Source organism: Prionailurus viverrinus, chromosome B1, assembly GCF_022837055.1.
Source record: "Prionailurus viverrinus isolate Anna chromosome B1, UM_Priviv_1.0, whole genome shotgun sequence".
Taxonomy (NCBI): Eukaryota; Metazoa; Chordata; class Mammalia; order Carnivora; family Felidae; genus Prionailurus; species Prionailurus viverrinus.
Window position 1 is genome coordinate 105,501,994 of NC_062564.1, and position 20,256 is coordinate 105,522,249.

Genomic DNA, 20,256 nt, shown 5'->3' on the forward strand with positions numbered 1-20,256 from the left:
CAAAATCTGACACTCAACTGACTGAGCCATCCAGGCACTCCTCTAAGGGTTTTGGGTTTTTTTTAGTGTATGTTCATTTATTTGTTCTTCACATCAACCTATTTATTATCCCACTTTAGATACAAGGAAAATGAGGCACAGTCAGGTAACTCATTAAGGCCAATGGCTACTAAGTCACAGAGGTAGGATTCCAACCCAGGCGGTCAGACACCCAGGTCCTTAACTCCAGTCACTGTGCTGTTACTGTCTCACTCAGTCATTCCTACTTATTCACATACCCAAATACTTTTCTGAAATCTCTCCTTAGGTACCTCATAGAAACCTCAAGCATGGGGCGCCTGGGTGGCGCAGTCGGTTAAGCATCCGACTTCAGCCAGGTCACGGTCTCGCAATCTGTGAGTTCGAGCCCCACATCAGGCTCTGGGCTGATGGCTCAGAGCCTGGAGCCTGTTTCCGATTCTGTGTCTCCCTCTCTCTCTGCCCCTCCCCCGTTCATGCTCTGTCTCTGTCCCAAAAATAAATAAAAACGTTGAAAAAAAAATTAAAAAAAAAAAAAAAAAAAAAGAAACCTCAAGCTTAATATGTTCAATGGTGGATTTCTGATCTCTAACCCTAAACCAGTTCATTGTTCCATGTATCTATAAGTGATACTATTATATATTTAACTGCTTGAGCCAGAAACCAAAAACTAAATAAGCAATTATAGTTAATAATAGAAAAAGAGGAACATACTGAAATTAGATATTTATAATCTATAATCAAGTAAATAAAATTTAAAGTATCTTTCTTAAAGGTAAGTGGGTTATATGAATACTTTTATTCTTCATATGAACAATATTTTATTTACTATTTTTAGGTATAGTAAACTTTAAGGTTTTACTCCTTATCTGAGTAATAATTGCCATAATTGCTGCAATTTAAAAAAAGGATATCTCTAAAGATATCTTGATTTGGCATCTATCAAAAGGATATAATACAGTTTTTTTTTTTAGTTGCTTCTATTTGACAGAACCTTTTAAAGCATGCCACTGTGTTAGCAACGGCCGATAAAAATAAACCTAATCCAAGCAGTTATGATCAGAGAATGTTCCCTGTGAGCATTTGCTTTGGAGATGTATGCTATTTCCAAGAGCATATATATCATCGTTGTTTAAGATTTCATGTTCCTTACCATAAATTTTAATTTTTTGTATGTTTTTCAAGTGAAACCCATTGCCACATTCAGTGTAATTAACTATGAAAGTAATTGGTTATCTTTTGTTTAGTAACTTGTGATTTTATTTTTGATGCTGTATTTTAAAAATGGAGGTAGACACAGGTTTCAGTGCAAAAGGATTGAAGATTATACTTAATTTTGCATTTTCTTCAAAGTAGGAAATCTTTACATTTTAGACAAGTGTGTAGATTTAATTATACATGGCATTTAGTAATTTCACCTATAAACCAGATGACAGAAGCTTTTACTACATCTGTGACTAGAAATCTGAAATATGTGTATATTTTTAAAATTGTAAATGGATATAATAGTCAAAGTAATTTCTTTTCTTGCTGAATTAATACAGTGCAGATAAGCTTTTATCCGAGTCTTTAAATTTCACTTGATTTATAATCCCCTAATACTCTGTGCTAGGAACTGAGGTGAACTTTAGGGTTATGAGGGAAGACAAGACAATTACTCTTGTCTAGGACTTACAGAAAATTTCCAAGTACCCAGCTAATTTTGGTGCAGTGTGGAAAAAATTCTGATGGGTACAACTTTGTTCTGTGGAGTTTAGGCTTCAGGAAGTTTTACCTTAGTTATGACTTAATGAAGAAGCTTGTTCTGTTACTAAATACTATTTAAATTCTTTTTTCTTTTTTTTTTTTAAATTTTAGAAACAGTGCAAGTGGAGGAGAAGGGCAGAAGGAGAGAGAGAGAGAGAGAGAGAGGTAGAGAGAGAGAGAGAGAGAGGGAGAGGGAGAGAGAGAATGAATCTTAAGCATGCTGAGCATGGAGCCTGATGTGGGGCTTGATCCCATGAACCTGGGATCATGACCTGAGCTGAAATCAAGAGTCGGATGCTCAACCACCTGAGCCACCAAGGTGCCCCTAAATTCTTTTTCTTTAACGATTATTCATTTTCTGATAGATTCAGTAGATATGAAGAAGTGATTGCAAAGAAAAAGGAATGAATGTCAAAGAACTGACAAATGGGGTTAACAAAAAAGGAAAAGACTGTCAGAGATTAGACCCAACACTAACACATTACATCAGGGGTGGACTTCCTATGTATCATTTGCGGGAGGGATTGCTCGGTCATGCATTTGACTTTTCAGTCTTGCCGGCATGAATTAACATTTTGGCAGAGTTTACACTGCAATTTAAGCATCAGAGGAAAAACAATTCTGTCTCACTATAGTATTATGTCTGTGTGTTACCCTTCTTTCAGGAAGGTAGCAACTTGTGAAATAGGTGTTATTCAAGTTTATAGATGTAGAAGCTGTACAGGTTCTGAGGCTATTAAAGTCAGAGCTAATGAGCAATGCTGCTGGAATTCGAGATTTCAGATTCCAAGTTCTTTTACTACATCTGGCTATAAATGAGCTTGTTGAGGTTTTATTTAATTAAACATATAAAATAGCATTCCTTTTTCTTGCTGGCAGTCAGTTTAGCAGTGGATTTCTTGCTCCTCCTGTAAACTTGTGAGTTATCGTGAAATGTCTGTCTTAACCTCTTTTCTTGCAGCCTTGTGACTTTAAGCTACTGCTTCATACTCCTTGAAGGCAAAGGCTATCCAAAATCCATAGGCTGGGCATTCAGTAAAGGTACTAGTTGAATAAACACACTCTCAGGGTTGGATAGATATTTAAAAGACAAAGATAAACCAAACTATAGAGTGGTGGTTGATATCTAGATATTTTAAGCCTCTAAATTAATAATATTTTTTGTACAGTAAGTCTTAATTATTAAGTTCCTTGGTAGCACTTTGAGTCTGTTGATAAACATGTCACTTAATGAAGTAAGGGTTTTATCTTACTTTGGCTATCTGATTTTATTTTGTACTTTTGAATGACAAGAAAAAAAAATCATTTGAGAGATTATAGATGTATTTTAGCACATACTAATGAATACACATATCAGTATATTCCATCACATATTAATGAGGGGTTATATTTCATTATAAAGAGCAGAACAGTGAAACAAGTAGGAAGAAATCTTGATCATAATAAAGATATGTCCAGAACCAATAAAAATCGACTGTCTTCTCCAAAGTACAATAGATGGTAACCAAATGTTGGGACACAGGGGTAGGATCCAGGAAATGACTTAGGTCTCTGCTGTGCCTTATATTATGATCTTGGGTGTTTATTCCCAAGAGGGAGAAGTCTGGCTCTGATGTCCCATAGATCTAGAAGACTGCTAGTGTCTACGTTTCCACTCTATGGTGCATTCAGTGTGGATTATCATGAACTTATCACACATCCTATAATTGTTAGAAATTCTTGTGAACAATCTAACACAATCTAACCCAAAGTGGTTTCATTTATATTATACTTTTAATAAAAGAAATCTGAAGTATATTATTCACTTAAAAAACACATGAAGATTGTGAGACTATGCATTTTTACATATAGCCCAAATTTAGCTAGCTTTACTGAAAAACATGCTCTGAAATGAAATTGATTACAACATAATATTGTGTCCTTTAAAAAACTTAAAGAATGCTTATAACTTAAATTAGAAGTTATTTCACTTCATTCTGACATGAAAGCTTCAAGAGTCTGAATCTGTTTTTAATATGAGCATTATAATCTGAAGTTATCTGCTTTAATGCAGTATTTAAAAAGGTATTAACATAAAAACTTGGAAAAATAAAATGCATATACTCAAATAGAAGTAGAATTATGAATATAACATTTAAAATACTTTAATGTATAAAGTCACTTTAGAAACTGAATTTTATCCCTTGATGATTGTGGTCACTGTTGATATAGTGCTATGAAAAAGTTTGGCAGCTGAAGAACAGAATCTTGTCCCTTTTTAGAATGGTGTTATAGCAGACATACAGAAAGAGTCACATTTGTCAGGGCAAAGGTTGTTAGAATTCTATTTTAAGTTATAGTTTAGAAGCTAACTGCACCAAGCTTATTTTCTTAGTCACTAAATTATTCACATGAATCTTTTTTACTAAATGGAGAATACCTTCAGGAGAAATAAGAATAAAAAAGAGAATATCATGCCTTGATTTAATTTTCAGTGGCTGTGGGTTTTATGACTTTCTATGCCTGGTGATTTAGTGTGCAACATCCATAACGTAGGAGCCAAGACCAGTCTCATTAGACATAGAGCGCTGGGCACTCATGAGGGGCTGCACTGGAGAGGAAATATTTTAGTGCCTCTTGCTACCGTTTTCATCAATTCTTTTTTTTTTAATTTTTTTTCAACGTTTATTTATTTTTGAGAGACAGAGAGAAACAGTGTGAGTGGGGGAAGGGCAGAGAGAGAGGGAGACACAGAATCCGAAGCAGGCTCCAGGCTCTGAACTGTCAGCACAGAGCCTGCTGCAGGGCTTGAACCCACACTGTGAGATCATGACCTGAGCTGAAGTCGGATGCTTAACCGACTGAGCCACCCAAGAGCCCCTTCATCAATTCTAAGGTCCACATTTCCTCACATTTTAACATTTCTAAAACAGGAATATCTCCTATTAACAATGACTTCTTAGCATTGTGTCCTGTTCAATTGGAAGCTTCTCTGTCTCTTATAACTGATGAGATTTTAGAATTAGTGAAATGCACTAATTATGCCTTGCTTTACTAACTTTGCTCAAATTTTGTGGACTTGATAATACAAGGGCTTAAAATGTATACAGTTGATGTCCTTGTAGTGCTCAAGTACGAGAAAAGCAAATATTTCAAAGTTTCATATTTGAAAGTTTACTAGGCATCCCACTGATTAAAACCAAAAAACTTAAATTAAATCCTATTTTGAGAAGGAAGGAAAGAGGGCAGGAGAGTAGTTAGGAAAGGGGAGAAGAAAGAAAACCTTATGCAAACCTTTCATATCTGAAAATGACTCCCAAGTTTGTCTGAACCACAAGTGAGTTTTGAAGCAGTTCTTTGTCAGGAGTGTAGCATAACTACAAGTAAGGTAATAAGGGCAGGAGTGTAGGAATCACACGAAGCTGGGTCTGCAAATTCACTCTACCACTTCTAGTAGTGTGACCTTGAAAAATTTACTTAACTTTTTGGGTCTCATTTCTCTCATAAATGAAATTATGATAACCTCCTTACATGATAGTTACTTAAAAATAAAATAAGCTGTTATAAGGAATGATAGCTATTCTTATTATCATCTTTACATTATTGTTGTGGTTATTTTTTATATGATATTAAATTCCTCCATGGAAAATTTTAACTCAGCAATCACTGATTTTGGGAGTCTACTGTATACAAGGAAGAGAAACAAAAATACAGTAATTTAGGTTTACTGGAAATGGGCATTTAAGAGAGATGTTATCACACCCCTTCAGTGATTCCAGTTATATATCTTACATAAGAAGGAGGAAACTGTTATATATGCCACATTTATATTCATTTATAAGTGGAAAGAGTTGGCTGCTCATTTATATTTTTAAAAAGAAGTGTTGCATAGGACCTGTCATTGGATAGTATATCATAATTTTCTTTTTATTCAAATGATAAACACTCACCATTACATAAACATTTATGTAACTTTTGGTTTTCCATAAGATGCTTCATGGACATTTGCTGGAATAATTTCCCCTCAATCTCTCACACCCTGTCTTGTATTTTTAGCTTAATTAGTTTTTATTCAACTTTCAGATTTTGGTTCAAAGTCACATTCTTAGGAGAGCTTTCCAGGATACCCCACATTGATACTCCTTGTATCTCCCCTTATAGCACATCACAGTTTGTGGTTTTATGCTTGTGTATTTGACTGAAAGAAGGGACCACATGTGACTTTTCCTCACTATTGCTTTCCCAAGGCCTGAAATAGTTCCTGGAACATTTTTGCACTAAATAAATATTTAATACATTTTCATTACACAATATCATTTATATTTGGGAGTAAAATTAGAATTTTGAAGCCAAGTAACTTGATGAGATTTTCAGAATAGAGATCTTTGCGTAAATATTTATTGAACATCCACTTCATGTGTAAATGCTATATTTCTAACCAAATGAGTTAAAAGTAAATAAAATTGAACTATCTAGGAACCAAGCTAAGGCTAGGACTTGCATTTTGGAGTCATCTCTATCCAGGCATCTGACATTTACTTGCATCTCTGTGTTCTATATCAAAGAAAATGTTTTATTTCCCACACATATGTTCTTAAGAAAAATCACCATTTGGAGACTCACTGCAAATTATCCTTGCTTTTAGTATTGCTGGCAGACAAAACCACCTGTGCTGACTGGGTAACAGTTGCTTAAAGAATTTCCTGGACAGTTAAATTCTTCCTAAGTTTAGCTTAGGTTTCAATTTTATCCCTCCGATGGTTGTTTCTTTCAGTATTATTTCACTATAAATGTGAAAATATATACTGTGTATATGTGTGTATATTTATGAAGAGTGAGAAAAAAGGTGGTATATATGAGACATGTAAAAAAAAAAGAGTAGAATCTTTAAAATGTTATTCATTGCTTGGGAAAATAAGAGCATCCTGGGACAATATTTCTGCAAAAGCAGGTAAAATAGAAGAGCCATAATTATAAAATCTAGTGTAGGTAGATATCATAGAACTCCTCCACCAGAAATCACTTTTATTAGACCTAAACTGAACTACGGAGATAAACCGAAGTAGCGTATCATAGTCTTGAACATGGGATGAGATCTAAACTTCTTTTGGCTTACTTTGTTCCATACTCTCTTGCTGCTACAGTTTTACAAGTTTTGAACCAATCTTTTATTTAAATACTTCAAATATATAATTTTGACTATATTTCTCCTTTTTTCCCCACATTTCTCCTTAAAGGAAAATGATATAAAATGTATATTAGATCATATTTATCAATTTTATTTATTTGATAAATTATGCAGCCATCTTCCCTCTCCTTTCAGCTCATTAATGGTATATAATAAATATATAGATGTACTTACTCCTCCAGATGCTTTTGAATTGGTCACATGCGTTTTTTAAGTGAAAACTTTTTTCTCAACTTTTTTTAACCCTGTTTTTAAGTCTTTCCTCCAAATGGCTTGTGGTTATTTGCCCAAATGAAATTAGCTCATAAAGGATGATATCCTGTGTCACTGGGAAGCGGTCTAGCCAGTAGATGTGGCTGCCCACCAGGGACGGTAACTGAGCAGTATTTACATTGACAGCAGATTGGATTGCATGAAGAACTAGTAATTTACTTAGTCTGCCTTATTGAATGAAGATTTAATTCAACAAACACTTATTGTTCACCCAATATGTGCCACTTCCTGTTCTTGTTACTCGAGACAAGTCAGTGAACAAAACGGATAAAGATCTCTGTCTACCCTCATGGAGCTTACATTTTAACTGAGAGAAGACAAGACTATGCACCTGAAAATGAGAAAATGATGTAACATATGGAGAAAGGAAAAAACAGAGCAGGGTTAGGAAGATGAGGGCTGCCTGGGGAAAGGGCAGTTGGCAGGTTTCAGATTAAGTTGGGTGGTTGGATAGGCCTGATTGAGAAGCTGCCATTTAAATAGAGACTTGACTCATGCACAGAGGACAGTGATTTGAAGGTGTTTTCATGGCCATATGAAGAAGTGATATAAATGAGGGAAGACTTTGGTTAACTTACAATTCTGCTGAGAGACAAAGGGAGTGTGCTCCTAGGCTTATTATTTTTAACACTTTCACCTTTAAAGTGTATTTTATACCTTTCCTTTGAGGAACAGAAAACTGCCACTTATTTTTTTATGGAAGAAACAAACTTGATTCATAGAGTTTTTAAGTCTAAAATATATTTTCTTCATCCACACATTCTTATAGCCAATATATCTTCTGCAATTGGTCTATAATTAGACAACAAAATAGAATTCTTCCTTAGGGATAAAAGATAAACTATAATAGGTCAAGGTTTAAATGCATTGTGGGAAAATATCTCTCAACTGTAGAATTCCTAAATATCATAGCTCCTTAAGAAGGAGTGTCTTACTCAGAAGTTTCTAACATCTGTTCCAGCAAGAAAAGTGGTGCTGATCTTTGCAAATATACCTGTAACTTGAAAACCTGGGCCAGCAAAACCAATCTAAACTGACCATTTTTTTTTTGCTTTAGGATCATTATCTACCATGTATAATCTAGTCATGAAGTAGGACTGCCAGTCAGGAAAACTGATATAATGCTCTCTTCACTGTATTTCTTTTCTCTTTTGAAACCATGGGTACCTTCTTAGAAAAGCACCCCTTCTTAAACTTTAGCATATGGTCCAATTTGGCCTTTCCACTAAAGAGCCTTCCTGGCATTAGAGGCCCCAGGTAGAAAGATTACAGCTATATTGCTTTGAGATGCTTTTGGCCATTGTAGGAAAAGAGTCTCCTATTTGTGCATATTTTAGGGTGAACTTAGCATATTAGGATTTATTTCATCCAAGCCTAATCTTCTGTGATTATCCTCAGGTTTACACATGACTTCTGTATTTTCCTTCTTCCTTCATTTTTTAGTTATCTTGTTGTTCAGACTTCTTTTATTTTTTACTTATTTATTTAAAAACCTTTTTTTAAGTTTATTTATTTTGAGAGAGAGAAACTGCAAGTGGGGGAGGGGCAGAAAGAGAAGCGAGACTAAGAATCCCAAGCAGGCTCCGCGCTGCAGCCTGACATGGGGCTTGATCTCATGAACCATGAGATCATGACCTGAGCCAAAGTCGGATGCTTAACTGACTGAGCCACCCAGGCACCCCTGTTCAGACTTCTTTTAAACCTGTTTTTCTCTTCTTCTATCTTTCCCTCCTTATCAGTCATTCAGCAAGTATTTTTTGAGAATTTACTCTGTAATTAAGGCCCTAGGAATCAGTGGTGAACTTGAAACTTACATATAGTATTAAGGAGTGAATTCTTTACGTTAGAAAATTACTTTAAAAATTCTTACTTTACTTAAAAAATACTTACTTTAAAAATGCTCATTCAGTTAAGCATCGGACTCTTGATTTTGGTTCAGGTCATGATCTCACGGTTCATGCGTTCAAGCCCCATGCATGGCTCTGTACTAGAGGCTCAGAGCCTGCTTGGGATCCTCTCTCTCCCTCTCTCTCCCTCTCTCCCTCTCTCTCTGCCCCTTCCCTGTTTGTGCTCTCTCTCTCAAAATGAATAAGTAAACTTTAAAGAAATAAAAATAAAAATTGGAACTAATATTCAAATATCTTTTGAGTTTATTTTTTAAAGAGTTTTATGAATTGAATAAAATATAGGAGATGATGAAACAAATTTTACAAGTCTCTCGTGTTGATTGTAAAACATGATAGAATTCACTAATTTATAAGAAGGTTTTAAGACGTATACCGAATGAACCAATTTTCTAAAGGCATCATTTAATTTACTGAATGGTGAAATCTCAGTTATCTTCTGAATCATTACCATATAGTCTGTTTTGTGGTCCATGTTGTAAGCACAGCCATTTGGGACATACCTGGTTTTGAAAGCTCTCCTCAAAATCAGTCCAGCTTTCCTATTTATCGCCCTCCATCTCAGCTGAATTAGGCTACTTGCTTACTAACTACCAACATACCCAAGCTTTTCCTCCTGTGTCACACTATTCTTCCTGATTGAAATTGTCTTTTTCTGTCAATCACTGAAAATATAACTCCTCATAACTGCTTATCTCTTTTTGAAAGACGCTTTTGTTGACCTTCAGCACAAGTGGTTTCTTCTCTTATTTGCACCTTTTGCTTACGCGCCTATCATGAGTTGCCCTGGGTTTACAACAGTGTGTTTGTGAGTACCTGATAGATGTTTTGTTTGTTCATTCAAAAACTGTTGACTGCCCACTCTCGCAGGTATTGTGCTCTTGGAAATACAATGATAAACAAATGAGACTTGCAAGTCAAGGACCTGAGAATTTAGTAGTGATACTGAAAAGTAAAGCAGTGTGATGAGTGCTGTCAGGCACGAGATAATATGGGAATGTACAGCTCAAATGTCTAAGCTGGTCCTCAGGGGCCAGGTTGAGACAAGGTCTCTGTGAAGTCAGGAGGAGGACACCCCTTCCCTTGTAACGAGAGGGAGAGAAAGGAAAATATTAGGTAGAAGCTGGCAAATTGGTGGAGGAAAGTCAAGGAAGTTCCTGTCTGAGGTCTTCTATTTTCTTTTTGAACAAGGAAGCAAAATTATCTGCTAAGGTATGTGGAAAGAGAGCTTATTTGGAGTTTGGAAAGGTATAAAGTAGCTGCTGTAGAGGAAGAGAAAAATGACAAGAGAAATTTAATGGTTACCAGGGATCACTGAGTGCTTGATTCAAATCAAAGATCATGAATAATGGAGCCTTTCTCTGAAACTATAGGCTTTTCTATAGAAACAGTCTGCAAAGCAGTTTCTGTATATGTATCACAGAGAAGGCAAATAGATGGAATAAATGAGTGAGAATTCAAGCTGCAGTCCTGCAATTTATTGGACAAGTCACTTTTCATCATGGACCCTCCATTCCCTTCTGAACCCATGGATGGCAATTCCAACTCCCAAGGTGGAGCATCTCAATATCAAATTGATATTTTCATATATTTGAAAGCATTTTAAACTATAGATAATACATAATAGTTATGATCTTACATGTATTGTAGGTTTCAATCGGTAAAATTTCTCAGAATTTTTCAATGCTGGATAGACAAGACGAAACACATCCCCTCAATGCAAAGGATCCATTTCCAAATTAAAAAGATGTTCAAATCCAACACAAGCTCTAGATATAGCTCTAGGAATAAATAGGCTTACAGTGATGTTGAAGAGAAAAAAGCTGAAAACAATCTTTGAAGTGCATTTAACAAGAGGATACTTTTCTGGAAATATGAAAACACAAAGCTTTAGGTTAACAAAGGCCAACTACAAACATCCTTAGAAAGTGTGACAATAAATTTCATATTAAAAAAATAAATAAAAATGCTGATATAGGAAATCTATGAAAGTAAATATGGAACATCGTCATGGCATTTTTAACATCTCATTGTGTGGTGTAATAGAGTTTGGCTACATTTGCGTATAGGCAATAACTTTTGGGCAAAAAGGTGGATAAAGATTTTCACAAAATGAGAAGAAGTTTTATGACTCCCAAGAGATGTTAAGATTGCTTCATTCCAAAATACAGTTTGACAACCCTGGACTGAAATCAGAGACAATTATAATCTGCGTGCTTTCTTATGGTGCATTGTGTGTATGATAAATAAAACATACTTCTCTAAAAAAAAAAAAGAAAGTGTATGTTTAGAATTAGTACAGTGCACTGAATGTTTTTATTATCAAGCTCTGTTTCTTTTCAGAAGATGCATAACATTTTTAAAAGGCATTCAGAAAATATTCTTTCATGCTATATTTGTTATTTTAAAAAAGTCAAACAAAACAGTACTGCTGTTTAGGAAATATGTGTACAGTAAGCACCTATTGCTCTGTACCCTTTCTTTCCATGTAAGCTGACTGAATATCCTATATGGCAAGGCTAGAAATAGAAAACATGTACAAGCTGCTTCCTATTTCTCTGTCCTATGAAAATGTCTTTACTAAGTGCACTTGATACAGGTTCTCTTTTCATTTTAGCTTCTGGGCATAATCCTCTGGAATCTAACCCTGCTCGTCTTCCAGCATGTCTAATAGTCTGAATGTTTAACATTTTTCAAGGGTAGTTGTTCATCACAGGTTCTGGATTATCTTTTCACATACCATTTCCATGCTTCTCCTTACATCCCCCTGATTAATCTAAGTTATCAGCTGACCTCTTCTTGATATAGATCCAAAAAATAAGCAGTACTCCAATCCCAAGAAGTAGCTACATGCCAAAATACATTTGACAGTATGAAACTATTGCTGCTAGAGATATCTATTTATAGTGGTTTACTGGGGAATATAATTGATGTTAAATATGACCCTTTATCAAGCTGGAGGACTGTGTTACATTTCAGCAGGTTATTTTATTTTAAAACTTTTGATCTGAGGGGCGCCTGGATGGCTCAGTCGGTTAAGTGGTTAAGCGTCTGACTCTTGGTTTCAGCTTGGGTCTGGATCTCATGGCTCATGAATATGAGCCCCGCATTAGACTCTGCACTGACAGTGCAGAGCCTGTTTAGGATTCTCTCTCTCTCAATCTCTCTGTCTCTCTGTCTCTCTCCCTCTCTCTTTCTCTCTGCCCCTCCCTTGCTCACCATCTCTCTCTCTCTCAAAATAAATACACTTAAAAAAAATAAAACTTTTGATCTGATTTAGGGCCCACTATAAGCAAAAAAATTTCTCTCCCATTACCAGATTTTATAATTTTGCTTATAAATGGGCTTTAATCTTTTAGCTTCTAGTATATTTCTGCCTGCTCTTTCTGTTCTCTTCTGTTCTCTGTTAAGATATTTCTTTCAGGCACTAAGTAAAGTAGACTATTGGTCATGTGAAGACAATGGTATAGTCCAGGAAGGAGACTGATTACTTTTTTTGATACTTTAAAAAAATTTTTTAAGCTTATTATTTATTTTGAGAGGGGGGGGGGATAGGACAAGTGGGAGAGGGGCAGAGAAGTGAGACAGAATCCCAAGCAGGCTCTGCACCGTCAGCACAGAGCCTGATGAAGGGCTCAAACTCACGAATTGTAAGATCATGACCTGAGCTGAGATCAAGAGTCAGATGCTTAATCGATAGCTCCACCCAGGCGCCCCTCTTTTGATACTTCTACTGAAGGAAATAAAGGGAGAAAAAAGGGAAGAGAAGTATATGTTGAAAATGGAAAATATGTATTTTTTCACAATTAGTAAACAAGTATTAAAAGACAGAGGGAGGGTAGGTTGTTACATAATTTTTGTGTGCGTGATTAGAACTTCCAGGACTCTTACTTAGAACTCTGGTGCTGAAAAATAAGGAGGCAGGTAGTGGGGCAATGTGAGACAGTTTTTGCCCAGCCATATCCTGGATATGGGCAAGTGTAACCTTCCTACAGCAGGGTGTTCTTGAAATCTCCGATTTGGCCTCTCTGCCCTACCCCTCCCTTCACGCACACCACTGCCTATGGTTTGATGTTCCAGCAGGAAGATAGATGTTTGCTTTAGAAAATAATTTCTTCATCACAGTGTGCCCCTGAGCACCGTGATGCAAGCTTCTCTGACTTTGCTTTGTTATTTGTGCTTGGAATGCTAATGTGGCAAGCAGGAGGTAGACGCTGGCAGCAGGAGCATCAGCTTCCTCATGCCCTTCTCTTCCCGGGCTGGGCTGTCTTCAGGTTGCTCGCTGTGCTTTGGGGCTGCCTGTTTCCCCACATGGAGTCAAGGAAAAGTTGGCAGGGGATTAGAAACGTAACGTAAATTTTTCTGGACTATTATCTTCAGTAATTTAGGCAGATTCTATAATTTCTATATAATTTATATTTAAAGTAACCTGTATTTCATGTTGTTTAATTTTGTTTCCCTCAATGTTTTTAGCCATTAATTTTTCTTTCAAGAGAAGTATAAGTTTATTAATTTTGTGACAGTAATAGCTGACAGAAGTTTAATGTTATTAGAGCTACATTAAATGAATGTAGCATAATTATCTTGAGTATTTTATTACCTACCGGGTAAATTATGTAGTTTTGTTTTAATTTTTTAGTCGCACAGTGCCATCTACTGGATCTGTGCTATAAAAACACCTTCATATTTTCCTTAGCTTTCCAGGTTTGGTTATAAGCTTTTAATATTTAGGTGCTTTCTGGTATTCATTACTTGCCTAAAAGAGAGACTACACAGCAGGACTTGTATATTCAGACTTTTCTTAGTTATAGAGATACCAAAACAAAGGACATAGGCTACAAATTATAAGAATTCTTCATGTGGGATCTTTCTACATTGTACTTCATTTTTCTTGAGTATTTTTCTTTGGGGATGCGATTCAAATAGTTTAACATTGCTTTTTAAGCTAAAGACAATTCTTATTAGTGACTATTTCTCAACTATTCTAATCCTACTTTGCTCTTTTAATTGCATATTTACATGCTTGTTTGTTTCGTGTATTTTCTATCCTGATCGACTGACTACCCCACCAAGGCACATCATATACCCAGCCCCTACTGTACAAATGTTACAGTTACCTGAGAGAATGACAGGAATATTGGGAAAACTGATAATATATTAATATGAGAAAACATTTTAAATTGTAGTAGTAGTACCAAGGAGTTATTGATTGATACATCTTATTATCTATTCCTTTTACTTGGAAAAATAACCCCAAGGTTTTTTATTTGCTTTGCTTTTAAGTCACATCATTTTAACACGCAACCTTATTTCTCAGTGAGTTATATACTTTCTTGTGGCCCAGAATTGAGCATGGTATTATACATGCACAAAAAAAGAGAGACATTTTATTCAATTAAAGCATCCTAATTAAAATTAGTATCAGTAAAGTATTTGGCATAGCCCTGGTAATCCAAAACTACAAGCAAAAGATTCAAATGTTATTCTTCCTCTTCCTAACTCAGCTTCCCCATCACTTTCATGTTGTATAAGTTCAGGCCACACAGGATCAGAACCAACAATACTTTTTCTATTTAAGAGGAGAACAGAAAAGAAAGAGCAGGCAGAAATATACTAGAAGCCAAAAGATTAAAGCCCATTTATAAACAAAATTATAAAATCTGGAAATGAGTTTAAAGTAAATATGATATAATGTTCTTGATAAGGAAAAAAAAAACTTAGAGATTTTTTGGGAAACTAATTAGATTTTTTTTTAAAGCCATATACACTAAAGTTGAACTGAGAAGAAAAGTGAGATTAGCTATTTATGAGCTCACACAGACTACTGTACAACAGATAAGCGGACATCTGGAGAGAGCAAAGAAAATCTCTGATAGTTTTCAACATGGCCTGAGAGAGATGAAACAAGGCAGTGTAACTTAGAAACTTTGTTCTGTTGCCCCCAAAGAAAATGTAAACAGTTAAAAAGCTTTTAACATTCTTTACTGTCACCTCAATTGTCTGAAGACCTTACTTACCTATCCATCATCCAATTTCCAAAGAGTGAAAACAGAAAAAAAAAAGTAAATGTATTTAACAGCCCATATACAGTCACTACTCGACTCCAGTTTATTACTAGACATTACTTTTTGGTTCTGCAAGTTTGAATCTGCCAGGACTGGAATGCTAAGGTGTTAGCTGCCGACAGTTTCACAGTAATTTTAGGCTGGGCCTGTCTTTGGGTAAATCATATCGGTAAAAATATGGTTAATTTTCCTCCTGTTACCTCTGCTTTGTCTGGCAAATAATGGCATCATATTTCTAAAGTCTCTCAGGGAATTGATTATAGTCTTTGAACTCTCAAAATAAAAGGATGAGAGAAGTAAAGTTGGCTGGAGTGCAGGAAAATTGCAGACTTTCTCCCTGGTTTAATTCTTGAAAACATCTTCTGATCTCAGAGGTTGCAGCTGTAGAGAAGAACAACAACAAAATCATGCTTGATAGTTTTGATCCAGAAATAGCTATGTTATTATTGCATTTTTGTTATCTTTCACTTCTTATTCTAATCCTCCATTCACTGTCCTGACAATTTCTGGTTGGGTCCTGTATCTTTCTGCTTGCTTTCCTTTTGTTCCCTCAGATTAGTTATTATTGCCAGCTAAAGAGGACAAACATTTGTCAGTTTTTGCCTCTCAAACACAGTGTATATTAAAAAGTATTGTATGTGTCAATATTTGAATATGTATGCATTTAAGTCAAATTCCTGGGGAGGGTTTTTTAAATCTTCCATGGCTCTCAACTTTAGCCATTAGCCTGTATCAGAATATCCTGGAAGGTAGGTTCCCTCTCTTCTAGATCATTTCAACAGTGGCAGTTTACAGTAACAAGTTAGCTAATTAACATGTTTATATAAACAAATGCCTTTAGAAATTCAAACCTATCTAACTATAATTCTCTCATTAAACACAGTCTCTTCTGAGCTGAGTGATTTTGAGAGAGGAAAGGTTGTTCTGTATAGATATGACCACACCAGTTACCTTTTGTCCAACAATTTTGTGCCAGGCACAATGCTCTGTACTGCACATGTATCCATCATTTAATCCTTGTCACAGTCCTACCAGTGGGGCACGAGAGCTATGCCCATGGTGTGGATCAGAAGAGACCCCATATAAGAAAATCCAATCCATTTTCTGGCTTCCTTGAGGCAAGAGGAGGGGCAGAGGCCAATGCAGAGGTAATGGGAAGTGATCCTGAATTTTTTTTTTTTTATCCTTTCCCTGATTCTTTTATGTATTATACTAAACCTGTGGTTGTTGTTATTGTTTTCTGCTATGTGTTGTGTTATTGTTTTCTGCCATGAAACCTCACAACTCATTTCTCAAACCTCAGCAGTAGATTAGTTTTCACACTGAACATCTGGACAGGGACAAACAATAAATCTCAGTTTTGTAAGTTGAGTAGAAAATGTATGACCCAGCCTCATCCGCCACCTTCTTCCTCCTCCTCAGGTCTCCATTAAAAAGCAGTCTGCTACATCTTTTTCTTTAAAGAAAAACATAGTTAACATGCCAAACCCTGTAATTTTCAAGCTTTTCTAGAAATGTTATCTTTAAAGGAGATTTATAAAAACAAGAAGAATCTTTGTGGTTTTATTCTGAAAGCCAGAAGAGCTGAAAAACAAGGCAGACTCTAATGCTGAGTTTTTCCACGTTCAAGCTGTGTAATGGTTTTTATGCATGTTTATAGGAAGAGCAGTGGAAATATTTATTTTTTCAGTTCTGGCAACGCATGACCAATGACACTGAAAGTACATTTTGTCATGGGATAAAGAAGCAGAAAAGGCAGAATCAGCGTTCTTGCCTAAATAAGTGGATATTATTGCATATTTATTCAGATAGTTGCATTTTTGAAGAAACATTTTGTATTCTTTGATGGAACTATCTAGACAAACTAGACCTGTATACAAACGAATGCTTTTAAAATCAGACCCAATTCGCTGCCTTATTTATAATCAATAAACAAACCTTGCAAAATATGTGATACAAGGTCTCCAGGACATTTTTAACATATGCTTTATTAAATATTATTGCCATCATTGTATTTTTTCTCTGTCTTCACGCACTTACAGATAAATGTATATACACACATGTACATAAATACACAAACACACATGTGTCCTTATTAGTGAGATAAAAATACAAATTAATTTTTGTTTGGGTATGGCCTTGAATTCAGCAGGTATCAAGAGAGGCATCTTTACCTTCCTGGAAACACTAAGAGTTAAGAGTTCCTTAATGAATCCCTTGGAAGACTTTTCAAATTACAGTTATTGCATAGCATTCTGAAGTACCTTGAAGTCCTATACCCACCTGTCTGTTCATTTCACTTCTTCTAGACTCCCCTTTACTTGGTAAATCATGGAGAGAATGGACCAGTCAGATGCAATAGGTGCAAAGCCTACATGTGCCCCTTTATGCAGTTCATTGAAGGAGGAAGGAGGTATCAGTGTGGATTTTGCAACTGTGTGAATGATGGTAAGTGATGCCAATAAATGCTCTTAGTAAAAGCTCTTCATTAATTGAAATATATTATACTTCTTAGTTTAGGGGAAAATATATATATTAAAGCTTTAATTACACCTGAGCTTTTCCTAACTACTGGTGAGCTCACATTCAAGAATAACTCAGAGGCATTGTGAAAGAAAAAGTCTCTCAGTTTTATCATCTATAAGCATGAGAGGTAAAATTTTATTTTGCCTCTAACTGAGCCTTTGTGGAAGGGGATTAGGAAATAAAAGGACTTACCCACTTCTGAAATGTTTCTTATAAAAATGAGAAACACAGAAACTTTATGTGGGAAACTGCAGGTGCAAATGAATGCACTTATATGAGGCTGGGAGGGGCATAGGGCACGTTCTGATTGGTTTCCTTCTATGGAAATTATAAAGAACTTTTATTTTATCTGTGTTTATGGATGATAAGTTGGAGAGATTTTTTTCTCTTTATTCCTCTGAATTATTCCTGAATGTGAGCTCGTCAGTATTTATGAAAACTCTGGTATAACTAAGGGCTTTAATATGTGTATAGATTTTTTTTTCCCCTTCAGTATGAATGTTGCATTGTTTAACAAGGAAAAAAAAAACATTATTATGAAGGGCTTTTCCAGATTCTTTGTATTTTCAGTTTCATTCCGGTATGAACTAACTGATGTTGGAAAAACCCCCCACAAACTTGGTAAAAGCAACTTAGCATTTATTATATTCATAATGTGTCTATTTTTTTTTTAGTTTTTTTGTGTTAAGTAAAGCACATACTCAGCCTGAAACATTCCCACATTCATTTACGTTTCTAGAGTTTTTCTAGAACCATGTAATGATTATGAGAGCATGAACTTTCTACATGTTTTCCTTTGTTCCTTGTCTTTGTAGACATGCTTCCCTGCAGATCATTAAATCTGAAGAATGTATAGTACCCTATCTGCCCAGGAGCCATGTGTCCTGTGGCTGCTGGCTACTCCCTACTGATGAGTGAGCTAAGGCACAACTTTCTGCCTATGTCATTGCATTCATGGCACCCCAGCTCCGTGAGTGTTTTCTGGTGGGAGAGCTCCTTGTTTCCCTGCCCCCTTATTACAGCCCATGGTTTTGTCCTACTTACAGGGCTAGAAAGTGGCATTATGAGTCTCACAAAACCTTTGGTCAGTTCTTAAAAATGCCTTGCTATGGAGTGGAAGCATTGGTTTCTAGCCTCATCTCAAAAACTGCCATCCTCTTGGGATGGCTCTCCTCTCTCCTTGCTATAACTGTGGCATCCACTCAGTGCAAGTTGGGTCTCCCTGTGAGGCCAGATTCTTTTGGTTCTCCACCCTTACTTCTCTTTCTAGGGAAGAATTTATTCCTTGTTTCATCTTGGATGAAATCTGCAACCAAGTCATTGTCTACTACTTAATGTTGGGACCTGGATTTCAGGAGCCCTGTGACAATTCATTTCCCTATACTTTAGTTTTTGGGGGAAGAGTGATGAGAAGGCAGAGACCTCTCCTGCAGCATTTGTATAAATGCCTCCACCAAAATCACCCACACCTCTGTGTCTTTATCCAAGCCCTCAACTTTCTTAGAAAGGTGATCAGAAATCTATGTGGCTTCTAGATCCAAGATCCTCAGTTTGGTGTAACACCCTGGCCTCACACCCAAAGTGTCATCTCAGAGCACAGCCACTTCCTGGTAGAAAAACCACTCAGAATTCTTGTATCTCCCCGTAATGAATTCTCTTTCCTTGGGTATTCGCTCCTAGGGGGCTGCTATGTTCATTTTCCTATAGGGTTATTCATACTAGGCTCAAACATTTGTCCCTAAGAGGAGCCAGACTCCCATAGATTTACACTGACACCTGCATTCTTCATTTAGGTCTAAAGAAGACAGAGGTTTATGGAAGTTAGAAAGAACCCGGCAAGCTTGATCACATGGTTTCACTCTATTTCCCTTCAAAGTGTCCAGAGATTACACGGTGGGAAGCATGTGGGGTCAAAAGGCATGCAGGAGACAACTGTAGTGCATAATTTACAGTGTGACTTGAATTTTGTCTTTTAAACACAACAGATAATATTAAATGCTAATGAATGTGAAATTCATTTTAAAAGGAAAAATTTCATGCGATACATGTAGATGTGTGAATGAAACTTAACTATAGGTTACACTACGTAGAATTTATCACACCATAATCCTAAATAGCCAACATCATCTACCTCAACTAAAAGTAACAAAATAGCAGGATTAGGCCCTCATAGTTTACTTATCTCAGCTGAGACTGTTAGTTTCCCACTTCCCTAATCTTTTCAAAACATTGAATTTTCCAAATTCAGAGATCCATATGTACATAAGAATGTTATAAAACTTGCTTAAAAGAAATGGCCATGATATAGTAAGAAAATAGAAAAATCTTGGTGATTATTTTTAAGTCCAAACTGCGAAAATAGTCTTGTAAGTGTTAGTTCACAACTAAAAATAAAGTAGACTGAGTTGTTCATTTTAACAGAAAACATATTACTTCTGTGGTTTTGCAAATGAAAATGTTGTTCTTTATGAAACGCTTAAAGCCAGAGTATTGCTGGTTATTCTAAATACTTCTATTGTCAGTGGTTTAATAGCCAGCCCTATTAATCTCAAGGCAA

At 35.9% G+C, this 20,256-nt stretch overlaps 1 protein-coding gene across 3 annotated transcripts in view; it reads left to right on the top strand.

Moving 5' to 3' along the window:
- SEC24D (SEC24 homolog D, COPII coat complex component) overlaps nucleotides 1-20,256 on the top strand; it is a 108,294-nt gene that overhangs the window by 44,876 nt on the left and 43,162 nt on the right. For all 3 annotated transcript variants that reach the window (XM_047855585.1, XM_047855586.1, XM_047855587.1), the window contains exon 9: nucleotides 17,483-17,621. In XM_047855585.1, coding sequence (XP_047711541.1) covers nucleotides 17,483-17,621 — 139 coding nt within the window. The remainder of the gene's footprint in view (nucleotides 1-17,482; nucleotides 17,622-20,256) is intronic.